Genomic DNA, 13386 nt, shown 5'->3' with positions numbered 1-13386 from the left:
CAAATGCTGTGTTACACAACTTATCTGTCAAGATTGACAATTATATTCCTCACGAGCTTTGCCGTATCTAACTCCCAATCAAGCCAGTCCAGCAAATAAGTCAGCTAGAATCCTCTCGAACAACGTGAAACACTAGATGAAAACAGCTCAGGTCCATGAATTGGCTTCCAGGTTTCTCCGCACACAACCAACCTGACCTTCAGTCAGCGCTTTAATATTTCCTTCCTTCTGGTTACAATGCAGTGGTGGAGGTGGTGTGGCCAAAAGAACATTGCTGTGACTAATTTCAGCGGAGAGTCCTCAGATTGAGTATTTGTCTTTCGCATAGTGCTAGAATGAAGTGACCCTCTCAATTTTCCTTTCACCACTCCTACCTCTATTCATATAGACAACGAATAGTTCAGTATGACAAATAAAATGTAAATACTCTATGGATATAATCATCTAATCGTTCCGGTCTTATACGCTACACTCATCTGACATCGACTCAGTGGAGGGCCCCGCACCTCATAGAATATAAATCATCTGCTAGTGTGAATTTACAAAAACACTTTTAAAAATTCATAGCTGAGCTGCTGAAATACTTGGCCTGAGCAGCCTGCCACCCTTGTTAAATGAACCTGGTATTATTCACACTCCGTCAGCAGGTGTCCCTATCAGCACCGGGCAAGAGACAGTACGGCGAGCGTTATGTCTGAAATGCCCGAACTGTGCGATGTGGTAGGGAGTTGTAGAATATTGGACTTTTTGAAACTACCTAGTTGGACACGTTCCAAAATCGACCTGGGGATTTCCCAACCAGACCCAATAGGCATAAGATCACTTTTACAATATAGAGACCAGTTCCAAACGGACCTGAGGAACAGCTAGACTCGTTCCGTATAGGCCTGGTTGGATCCAGACCCGGTTCGATCTGAGTGAGGGAAGCAGCAGAAAAATAACATTTGAAGCTACTTTATTAACCGGAGCTGATAAAGTGCAAGGGAGAGGAGGTAGAGAGAAGTGACGCTCTAGCAGGGGCCAGTGCTGTGTGTGTAGGCTACTATGAGTGTGAGCGAGTGACCGGGGAACAGGGAGGAGGAAGGGAGAGATGAGAAACTGCAACCAACCAAGCCGGCTCACGCTATAGTAGACAAATAGCTGCCATAGCTAGGTTATTTATATGATTACGTAGTAATTGTCTTCAAACCGGGAGAAGCTAGTTAAGCTAGCTAGCTAGGCTAATTGAGGCTGCATGCTCTTTCTCGTCCTACACAGTTACTAACATCAACAACCCCATTCATAATATAATAGTAGCAGCCTACCTGTTGGCTCTAGGTTGTTGTAGCCTATCCTTCTCCTCAAAATTTTTATGAATCTTCCAATGAATAGATATCTCCTAACTTTTGCCCCAAAAAGAGGCTCTATGACTAGCTACACGTGCCACCTACGTGAAAAGCAAAGAGCAGCAGCATAAATTATACAATTTCTCTCTCACTCTCTCTACGGCAGCAGTTGCGTTCAAAACTATATGGATCCTTCTGGAAAAGTCAGTTAAAATTACACATACCCGAGACAATCATATCAGATCTGACCCGTGACATTATTTTCAAATTCTGGATCTGGACCCGCTTGTGTATTTGGGTACAGGCCCATCCCTGATCAGTTACCCATCCCTGATCGAAGTAGTTGATAATTGGTATTCAACAGTCATAAAAGTATGCCTTATTTACTTGTATAAACTACTAAAATAGTGATTTTGTCATAGTATAGGCAGCTCTATAGAGATGACTTGGAATGAAATAATAAAGTCATCAAATAAAACCAATGTAATATACACAACAAATATTTTATTGAAGTAATGTAAGGTGAATAAATGATGGGTAATAACTGATGAGTAGTAATGGGTAGTCACTACCATCATGGGACTTTTATTCATTGTTTTATTCTGTGTTGTTAAAGGATTCAACCCACATAATGCATAGCGCATTTAAATGTTTCAAATAATTCAATCGAAAACGAAAACCGTAATATAAAAATAATAAAAAAAAATAATAATAATAATATATATATATATATATATATATAATCGAACCGAAACCGAGCCGACCTCATAAATCAAAAAGCACTAAACGCACGAATGCACACACACGACACGCACACCACACACACAATCCAGTAACAAATATATGTCAAACATGTTTCCCTTAAGGAGCCTCAAGGTGTTGAGCAACTTCATGTAAGTCAAATAATGAAGACATTGACTCCATGTAAAGTGAATACAGGAGAAACTGCAACAGCAGCGTTGTATTAATAAGCATATCTTGAGGGGGTAATAAGAATAGACCGAGAAAGTGCACCGCCACAAGCAGTGTCTGGGTGGGACTATGGGGATGCGGGTTTGATGCTAATTCCAGTCAAATGCTCCCCTTGATTCTCAAAGAACAACTCTCAATCGGTGTTAAACTTCTCTTCAGATCAGATACCCATGCATCCACTGCGAGTATGTGACCAAATATTCTCATAGCATAACCATTAAACAAACATAAAGCTTAAGGGTTCTCAAAACTAATACAGCAACACAGACTCAATTAAGGTACAACAAAAGCTTCGGCCTCTGCACAAATACCATGGCAATTATTTTTATTTTGAAAGTGAATCAAGGCCCTTCCCAAACAGCATTTAAATTTGACGTTTTAAAAACCTCTTTGGTTGAGCCGACAGAGGGCCTAGACTAGAGAGAGGACGATCGATAAGTGACAGGTGGAAAGAAATGGGACACTTCTACAGAAATCACACCCCCTTCATTTAGTCTGTAAAGAAAATTAGACACCAGGGACATTGTAAACAGAGTTCAATAGAAACCTCTATCATTCCCTAGACTTCATTAAACCACAATAACAGGGTAAGTATATATGCAGCAAAGTGGTTAAGAGGAAAAACAACATATCTCCAAAAGCTTAGTTTGACTCAGTTCAAATCACCAAAACAAAGCCTCTTACAATAATATGTTAATGGTTGGTTGAAGGGCAAATTCACTAACATGCCAGTTGTACTTGTAAGTCAATAACAAATATACTGTATATACTGTACATCAGTGGTGGAAAAAGTACTAAATTGTCATACCTGAGTAAAAGTAAAGATATCTTAATAGAAAATGACTCAAGTAAAAGTAAAAATCTATTAGTATCAGTAAAATACTATTTGAGTAAAAGTTTTAAATATACTTAAGTGTCAAAAGTAAATGGAACTGCTAAAATGTACTTAACTTTCAAAAGTATAAACCATCTCAAATTCCTTACATTAAGCAAACCAGACGTCACAAAAAAAAAAACATAATTTACAAATTAAGCATTTGTGTTTAGTGAGTCCGCCAGATCAGAGGCAGTAGGGATGACCAGGGATGTTCTCTTGATAAGTGTGTGAATTGGACCATTTTCATGTCAAAATGTAACGAGTACTTTTGGGTGTCAGGGAAAATGTATGGAGTAAAAAGTATATCATTTTCTTTAGGATTGTAGTATAGTAAAAGTTAGCAAAAATATAAATAGTAAAGTAAAGTACAGAAAAACAACTTAAGTAGTACTTTAAAGTATTTTTACTTAAGTACTTCGCGCCACTGCTGTACATAGGTCCTATAAACTGTTAAAGTTTCAAATGACTCTTATCTCTACCTATCCCATGGTTGTCAATGGATGTGAATGTTAACAGCTTCACAAAGAGTGGTGCTTTTTAGCACCATGAAACTGGATCAGTCACACCTGCTCTAAGCCCCTAGCCTGAAGAAGGAGACAAAACCCAACTCAAAGTGATCCTAGGCTCACACCCTCAACTCTACAGAAACCATCAAATCACATGCAGAAGCATGCAGGACTCTTAGATCTGCCACATTGACTTGTATCGGCCTACTCTCCAGAAAAAGGACAGAGAAGAAGAAAAGAAAGAAAGGATAGCTCTGACAGGAAGTGAAAGTACGCTCTGTCATGTAGAGAACCTCTAGCATTTTAATACACAGTGCAGTAATGTAAAACTGGTAAAGACCTTGGTGTGTGCCAGTGTGATGATGTATGAAATCCCAGAGCCACCACCCCCCCACTCCCCTCTCCTGTTTCAGTTGCCTACCTGCTGCTCACTTAGCGCTGTGATCTTGGCTTGAAGTTCATGGAGCTGCTTCTTCAAATCAGCATTCTGCAACAAAAAAAAAGAAGAAGAGAGCAACAAGCCTGTTATAGCTCACTTACACATAGCTGTGAAGAATTGTTCATTCGTGACAGCTGAGTTGGGGTTTGCGTGTTATGTGGGGAGTGTGCCAAGCTCTGGGTGCTGTATTTGTGTGTGTGTGTGTGTGTGTGTGTGTAGGTGTGGTGTAAAGATCCGAGACAGCAGCTTTAGCTAGCATGAAGTCCAAGTTAAAATGACTGTGCACACCGTTTTCCACGGGACGAGTGAAGTGAGGTGGAAAGAGTAATCCCCTCCCCTCACGTCACTGGGCTGCCACGGCTGTCAGCCACATGAGGGGGAACTCAGAGCTGGGTTGTAGGGACACCACTGAAATGTGGGACGGGCTGCTGCTGCTATAGCACTGAGTCCTCATAAAAGGGCTGCAGGATGATAAAGTATGGTGGGCGGATACTACAGAGAGAGAAGAGCTCTGGGGAGTTTAAGGCCGTTCTCAAAATTGACAGGGTAAAGTAAAAGAGGTGGAATTTGGAACAAATCAAAAATCTCTGAGCCCCAGTGACAAGGACGTCATATCTGGTTGTCCTCTTAGGCTGTTTTAAATCATATCTTTCAACTGTGTAGATTTTGAGTAATAGGGATACTACATCCTTTCAAAAGCTTGAAAACCTCTGAACAGACGGAACTGTTCTGTAATAATGAAACTACCGTCAACCCCAAAACATATTGCATATTTGGGCCTAGCTATCTGGTACAACCACCTAGGTAACAGGAGAGGCTTACCTGTGGATCCTGTTTCATCTGGGACACTAGTTTCTGCGAGAGAGAAATCATAGAAAGACACAAGTTATTAACAACCACATAACAAACGCATTGATACACCTAATATATGACAATGAGAGAGGCTGTGTCACTTGTTCCTAACGTCACATGCTTCTTAAAGGTTTGAGAAAAAGGTTTGGCAATAGGTTTTTACGTTTCCTGAGCGAACGTTCCTTTCGCTCACCCCCCTTTTAACGTTGCAGTACCCAATGCATTCTTGTTGTCACAGCCATACAAACTGTAGACACAGTGGCCCCCAGAGGCACCTTCCAATACTGCAACCTTAGAGCACATTCATGGCTCCCCACTGTACAAAACATTCCAGACAAACACAAGGAGGTTCATGCTCAACTGGATGGGCCACACTGGGAGGTACATTCAGTGGTTGCGAATAGGAACACCATACTGACTTACACTGAACATGTGGGCCTCTCTAATGTGATCACTCGCATAGTAATCAACACAAGCCCTGTTTGCATTTTGCTATAAGGAGCACATCTGGCTGGTGATAGGTGTGCGAGGATAAGCTTTCCTCATGTTTCTGGCTTCCGTATTTGGGTTGAACCAGGTGGAGGGTATCATGCACCAAACCTCAAAACAGAAACATTATGGATGGCACAGAAATACAAAAAAAAAAAAGACTACAGAGTACACATAAACTCTTAGAAAAAAAGGGTTCCAAAAGGGTTCTTCGGCTATCCCCATAGGAGAACCCTTTTTGGTTCCATGTAGAACCCTCTTTGGAAAGGGTTCTGCATTGAACCCAAAAGGGTTCTACCTGGAACCAAAAAGGGTTCTTCAAAGGGTTCTCCTATGGGGACAGCCAAATAACCCTTATAGGTTCTAGATAGCACTTATTCTTCTAAGAGTGTAGAGCATACATTTACAGGATGAAGTATATTTTTCTGACCCAAACCCGACACTAAACCATACTTAAAGGACAATCACTGAAGGGAGAGGCAGGAGGAAGCAAGAGTAGAGAAGGAGGTGAATAAGCTGACAGATAGGATGAGTCTAAGGAGGAGGTATTCATGGAGCAGCCTGAGGGCAAGAATCTGATGGAGTGTATGAACAAAATCCCAACCACATTCTGTCGCACAGTTGAATGTGTTACCAACTTTCCTCCCGAAACACTTCTGATAATTTCCAGGTTAATCAAGTAAACGAATGGTGGTTAAATGGCAGAAAAGCAGAGAGATGCATAGTCCTGTTACCTGATGAACTTGTATATCCGCTTTCAGGGCCTCTTGGAGGGTCTGTAATTCCATCATTGATCCCTTCTGTCGGAAGCTCAGTCCTGGACAGCTTTCAGCCTGTTCAGCCAGGAAGAAGGATATTTATCCCTTCATTCAACAGGAATACTAATATGTCAACATAAAGACTTGTAACAGTGAAATCAAGTTGTGCTTATAACAAAGCAATGGCATGGCATCAGACCATAGAACACTGTAAAAATGTTGTTGTTATCCATGTTATCTTTGATCTACTTTTAAGGTGGACGTTAAAGTAGACATTTCCAAAAGACTTCACATTGAAGTACACTTAATAGGATTTACAACATGTTTGTAAGTAGTTTATAAACATTTAATTATTTGTTTATAAACCTGTACACACACACACACACACACACACACACACACACACACACACACACACACACACACACACACACACACACACACACACACACACACACATACTTTTTTCTTAAAGTTTAAACAGACCATTTTTTTTTCGGTTTCCCATTAAAACGATACGAATATTTACTACAATTTCATGTGAATTCACAATGCAGCTGTGCTGCTGCCAGCAAAGGTTTGGGTCTCACGGTGCGTCCCTTTCAGATGGTTAAGCGTTGCACCTGTGAACTACCATTACTTTACCTCAATTCCACCTCGCAAAGCCAGCGCGAGGGAAAGAGAGGTGTGCATACAGTGCCTTCAGAAAGTATTCAGACCCCTCAACTTTTTCCACATTTTGTTACATTACAGCCTTATTCTAAAATGTTTTTGTTTTTTTTACTCACCAATTTACACACAATAGCACATAATGACAAAGCAATTAAGTTTTTTTTTCAATTTCTGTATTCAGACCCTTTACTCAGTACTTTGTTGAAGCACCTTTGGCAGCGATTACAGCCTCGAGTCTTCTTGGGGATGACACTACAAGCTTGGCACACCTGTATTTGGGGAGTTTCTCCCATTCCTCTCTGCAGATCCTCTCAAGCTCTGTCAGGTTGGATGGGGAGCGTTGCTGCACAGTTATTTTCAGGTCTTTCCAGAGATGTTCGATTGGGTTCAAGTCCAGGCTCTGGCTGGGCCACTCAAGGACATTCAGAGACTTGTCCCGAAGCCACTCCTGCGTTGTCTTGGCTGTGTGCTTAGGCTCGTTGACCTGTTGGAAGGTGAACCTTCGCCCCAGTCTGAGGTCTTGAGCACTCTGGAGCAGGTTTTCATCAAGGATCTCTATGTACTTGCTCTGTTCATCTTTCCCCTGATCCTGACTAGTCTCCCAGTCCCTGCCGCTGAAAAACGTCCCCACAGCATGATGCTGCCACCACCATGCTTCGCCGTAGGGATGGTGCCAGGTTTCTTCCAGACGTGACATTTGGCATTCAAGCCAGAGTTCAATCTTAGTTTCATCAGACCATAGAATATTGTTTCTCGTGGTCTCAGAGTCTTCAGATGCCTTTTGGCAAATCCAAGCGGGCTGTCATGTGCCTTTTACTGAGGAGTGGCTTCCGTCTGGTCACTCTACCATAAAGGCCTGATTGGTGGAGTGCTGCAGAGATGGTTGTCCTTCTGGAAGGTTCTCCCATCTCTACAAAGAAACGCTAGAGCTCTGTCAGAGTGACCATCAGGTTCTTGGTTACCTCCCTAATGAAAGCCCCTTCTCCCCCGATTGCTCAGTTACACCGGGCGGCCAGCTCTAGGAAGAGTCTTGGTGGTTCCAAACGTCTTCCATTGAAGAGTGATGGAGGACACTGTGTTCTTGGGGACCTTCAATGCTGCAAAAATGTGTTGGTACCCTTCCCAAGATCCGTGCCTTGACACAATCCTGTCTCGGAGCTCTACAGACAATTCCTTCGACCTCATGGCTTGGTTTTTGCTCTGACATGCACTGCCAACCGTGGGACCTTATATAGACAGGTGTGCCTTTCTATATCATGCCCAATCAACTGAATTTACCACAGGTGGACTCCAATCAAGTTGTAGAAACATCTCAAGGATGATCAATGGAAACAGGATGCACCAGAGCTACATTTCAAGTCTCATAGCAAAGGGTCTGAATACTTATGTAAATAAGGTATATGTTTAATATTTTTAATACATTTGCAAAAAATTCTAAAAACCTGTTTTCACATTGTCATTATGGGGTATTGTGTGTAGATTGCTGAAAAAAATATAATATTTAATCCATTTTAGAATAAGGCTGTAACGTAACAAAATGTGGAAAAAGTCAAGGGGCCTGAATATGCACTGTATGTCTTGGTTATCTGTATCTTTCAATGTTTTGTCTTGCATGCCTCGCAAATTCACCAAAGCAGCCTAAAGTTCACCTCTTCCTCTCTGGTTTTATTTAAATGACACAGCTTTCGAGGCCTTTTGCCTGCCTGTCGTCTAGTTAGGCTATAACACATATAATAATATGTTGTTTTGTGATAACTGCACTGTGATTTACATTTTCAGTTATTGGTTTTTCTTAATGTTAAGGATCCCAATTGCATTTAAACATTCACACCCCTAACACACACACACACACACACACACACACACACACACACACACACACACACACACACACACACACACACACACACACACACACACACACACACACACACACACACACACACACATCCACACACCATAAATGTTCATAGCTTTACCTTCACACAGTCTTCAGTTTTGAACACCATCCAATTTTGCATTGAGGGGGTGGCAGCTGTGACACAAAAAAGAGGCAATCAGATAAGCCACTCCACTTAAATAATGTTGCAGTGCGACGTCCAGCAGCATGTCATAGTGTGGGCTTTCCTAACCCACAGCAGGGGCCCAAAGCACTTGCTGTCCACTCTCTCTTCTCTCTCTGTAGAGCCCATTCAAAGACTTCAGGGCCCAAGGCTACTCCACGAAGTCATTAGATTGTCATATGCCAGGAAGATTCAGCATAATGTTTTGGAATAGTATTTTTCTGTTTTACATCATCTCACTCTACTATGCTTTGGGTAGTATGGACTACCCTCTGCTCTCTAGGCCAGGTTGGGCCTTTAAAGTATTAATAGTACATTAGACCATTTTCTAGTCTAGAGTAAAATGGATAAAACAAATGGAGTATTTTTTTTATAAAGACAGTTTGATAATCGTTGGCATTTAAATCCAGATGTTGATGTTCTGTACAACTTATTTAAAAGTAACCTACTGCTTTCTGATGATGAACTATAATGCTGGGAAAATAAAAAGAGATGAATGTGCAAACTCCCCAAAACATCCTACTAGTTTTGTACACTGTGTGTAAGCAATTCATAGAGAGTGAAAACTGGGAAAGAGAGCGAGTCAAATCACAGCAGTGTTACAGCCTCCCAGCCGGCGGATTGATTTCCGGCCAGGGCCTTTTGCCAAGAGAACAATAATAACATTGGGGCCATTACATGGGCTTACCACCTGGCTGAGTGGACTGGTTTCCTCCCTCTCCCATTCTCTCACTATCTCTCTCTCCTGCTCTCCTCATATCCTTCCCTCACTATCCTTGAGAACATGCCAATTTCAGGGGAAGGGGGTATATAGGTAAAACACAGGCCAGGTGTACATTAGTGATGGGGGAATACGATACGGTTACATATCACTAGGCCACATTTATTCGGGGGAAATAACTGTATACTGAAGCCTGCAAATTAGTTTCATTTTGTTCAGTAGGTAAATATTGAAGAATCTTTTTGGGTGCTGCTATACAGTGCCTTCGGAAACTATTCAGACACCTTGACTTTTTCCACATTTTGTTACGTTACCATCAAAGATTGGGCCACGAACAAAAACATAAACAACGGCGCAAATGCATTTAATGCATGACATTTGTATGTGCAAATAGCACTTTTACTTCCATGGCTGATCAAAACTCATTTTCTCATGCTCTGTCTTGTCTCTCAGCCGCAGACAAATAGTGAGCAATATGTTTGGAACATCAAATCGCAATGTCGAATTGCAATACATATAGAATTGTGAGAATCGCAATACATATCATATCGGGTCCTAAGTATTGTGATAATATCAGAAGGTCTCTGGCAATTCCCAGCCTTAGTGTACATATCAGGAAGCTGAGCTACTACCTATTCAAATAATCAAGCAGAAGTGCACTGCCTTTTCATACTGTAGGTTACTAACAGTCTGTAAGAGTTCTAGTAATTTCAATTATGGAAATAGTCTATATCCCTTGATTTAGAAGAATATGACTTGTTAATACATTATTAAAACCACTTAGTCCATTGTTTTTGGTATCATAGAAAACTTTGTAAACAATTTTGTATAGCTTCAAATTATGTTTAAAAAAAAACGTTACAGTATGTCGCTCTCATGGAATGTCATTGCTTGAACATCATAGCCTACAGACATATAATAAAAAACGAGTGCTATTTGCACATAAAAATGTAATGCATTAAATGCATTTGCACCGTTGTTTATGTTTTTGTTCGTGGCCCATTCTTTGATGGTATGCACAATTATTAGAGTGAGGGTTAGGACATTGCAGTGAAAAATCAAAATCATCAACAGTTAGTTACTTTATTTTCTAAAACCTGTACTTTTTGCAAAAATCCTTGAAATTGTGCATAATACTCATACTAATGTTAATACTATAGGTTTAAGTATAACAGTTGTAGGCCTACCAACCTGGACTCAGGGGTATACGTAACATAGTAAATGTAAATCCATAACACTCCAATTAGCATGATATGTTTCATTTCATATGGTACGTATTAATTTGTGGATGTCCATCATCCATTTCATATGATATGTTACAAATTACAATTTGTACAATACATGTTACAAATTGCAATTCGTGCAATCAGGGGTTGGAACCTAAAAAAATTGAATTGTTTTGTTCTGAACAGAACCATTATTTAATCTGTATAGGAAAGTTGTTAAGAGCAAATTGTATTTCTTTGTAACATCATGGTTTAATCATAACGAAAGACAAGCACAAACACGGTGCTGCCAGTCACTACAGACAGACCAGTGTAGAGCAAGAGGGTGAAGGAAGCTTGCCTTGAAGCGCTAGGCATCTTGTTGTTATGACATGCATTATCTGAATTAGGCCAACAGAATTATACCTACAGAGGAGCGGCTTCTATGGAGGAACTTTGAATGTCTTTGAACTTCCGATTTGGTTTAACGTTGGACCAGAGCAAACGTTAGCTAGCTAACAAGCTTGTGTGTGCAGAACAGCACTAGAATTAAAAACTCATGTTACCTTTTTTGTAGTCAGTTAAATCCAATGTGAAACTTGATAACTATAGTATCCTTAACTAGCATTGAAAAAGTTAATCCATTATTCTATAATTAAACATCTCTCCATAATTTCTAAATCAAGTTTGTAATGTCGTCAGTAGGCTCCAGTAACCTATGCTTCTGAGGGGGAGGGGAAGGTAGCCTACACACACACACCCACTGGCAGACAGAGTGAGGGCTTTGCATAGACACTTTGTTGCAATTTTGGGGGGACTGGAAAAAATGTCAGGAACGTAAAATAAATGCTATTAACCGGGTCCCAGACTTTTAAAATAATGGTTCTGTTCTGGAACAGTATAGATCACTTTCATTTCTGGTTCTGTTCATCAAATAATTGCATTATTTTACAGTTTTCGGTTCTGTTCCCTGAACCGGTTCCAACTCATGCGTACAATATGTTACGAATTTGCCAAATGTATATGTTACTAATTCCAATTTGTTGTGGTTAACATTAGCTAGGTGGCTAAAGCTAACATTAGCTAGGTAGATAACATTAGCTAGGCTAGGGGTTAAGGTTACCCATACGGAAAACTAATGTATTATAATATACAGTACATACACTCAGCGGCAAGTTTAGGTAAACCACCCCGTTCACGAAAATGGTTTGCTCCTACAAACAGTGAGTCACGTGGCCGTGGCTTGCTATATAAAGCAGGCAGACAGGCATCAAGGCATTCAGTTACTGTTCGATTGAAGGTTAGAATTGGCAAAACGAGTGACTTAAGCAACTTTGAGCATGGTATGATCGTCTGTGACAGGCGTGCCGGTTGCAGTATCTCAGAAACGGCGGGCCTCCTGGACTTTTCAAGCACAATAGTGTCTAGGGTTTATTGATAATGGTGCGACAAACAGAAAAAATCCAGTCAGCGGCAGTCCTGTTGGCGAAAACAGCTCGTTGAGAGCGGTTGAAGGAGAATGGCAAGAATTGCGAAAGCTAACAACGCACAACTCGTCAGTCCTTGGCACGGATGGGCAACTACAGCAGACAACCACACCGGGTTCCACTCCTATCAGCTAAAAACAGGAAGTAGCGGCTCCAGTGGGCATGTGGTCACCAACACTAGACAATTGAGGAGTGGAAAAAATTGCCTGGTCCGATGAATCCCAGTTCCTGTTGCGTCATACTGATGGCAGAGTCAGGATTTGGCGTAAGCAACATGAATCCATGGCCCCATCCTGCTTGGTGTCAACAGTACAGGCTGGTGGCGGGGTTGTAATGGTGTGGGGAATGTTTTCCTGGCAAATGCTTGCTCCCTTGACACCAATTGAGTAACGTTTGAACACCACAGCATCTCTGACCATAGAATCCATGCCCCGAAGAATTTGGGTTGTTCTGGAAGGAAAGGGGGGTCAGACCCGGTACTAGATGGGTGCTAATTAGCTAAAATACTATTGTTGTCCATGATGAGATTCGAACATGCAACCATTGGGTTGCTAGACATTCGTGTTACACGCACACCCTACTTTTGTTTTTGCCTTAAGTAACCTTCTGTCTTTATTAACAATACCAAACGTGGGGCGGCGCACAAATGGCCAAGCGTCGTCCGGGTTAAGGCATGGTTTGGCCGGCAGGGATGTCCTTGTCCCATCGCGCTCGAACGACTCCTGTGGCGGGCCGGGCGCATGCACACTGGCACGGTCGCCAGGTGTACGGTGTTTCCTCCGACACATTGGTGTGGCTGGCTTCCGGGTTAAGTTGCATTGTGTCAAGAAGCAGTGCGGCTTGGTTGGGTTGTGTTTCGGAGGATGCATGGCTCTCGACCTTCGCTTCTCCTGAGTCCGTACGGGAGTTGCAGCGATGAGAACAGACTGTAACTACCAATTGGATACCACGAAATTGGGGAGAAAAAGGGGATAAAAAATAAACAATATCAAACGTAACATATCATATTAATTTGGATTT

At 41.4% G+C, this 13386-nt stretch overlaps 1 protein-coding gene across 1 annotated transcript in view; it reads right to left on the bottom strand.

Annotated features, from left to right (window-relative positions):
- Positions 1-8920, bottom strand: part of LOC120052136 (PHD finger protein 21A-like) — a 43405-nt gene extending 34485 nt beyond the window's left edge. Inside the window, exons 1-4 of the mRNA XM_038998978.1 lie at positions 8870-8920; positions 6195-6293; positions 4942-4974; positions 4102-4167 (exon numbers count right to left, since the gene is read on the bottom strand). Coding sequence (XP_038854906.1) covers positions 4102-4167; positions 4942-4974; positions 6195-6293; positions 8870-8911 — 240 coding nt within the window. The 5' untranslated portion in view covers positions 8912-8920. The remainder of the gene's footprint in view (positions 1-4101; positions 4168-4941; positions 4975-6194; positions 6294-8869) is intronic.
- Between the last annotated feature and the right edge of the window lie 4466 nt (positions 8921-13386).

Source organism: Salvelinus namaycush, chromosome 1 (assembly GCF_016432855.1).
Source record: "Salvelinus namaycush isolate Seneca chromosome 1, SaNama_1.0, whole genome shotgun sequence".
Lineage (NCBI taxonomy): Eukaryota > Metazoa > Chordata > Actinopteri > Salmoniformes > Salmonidae > Salvelinus > Salvelinus namaycush.
The sequence above is the reverse complement of the archived record's forward strand: the minus strand, read 5'-3'. Positions and strand labels throughout refer to the sequence as shown.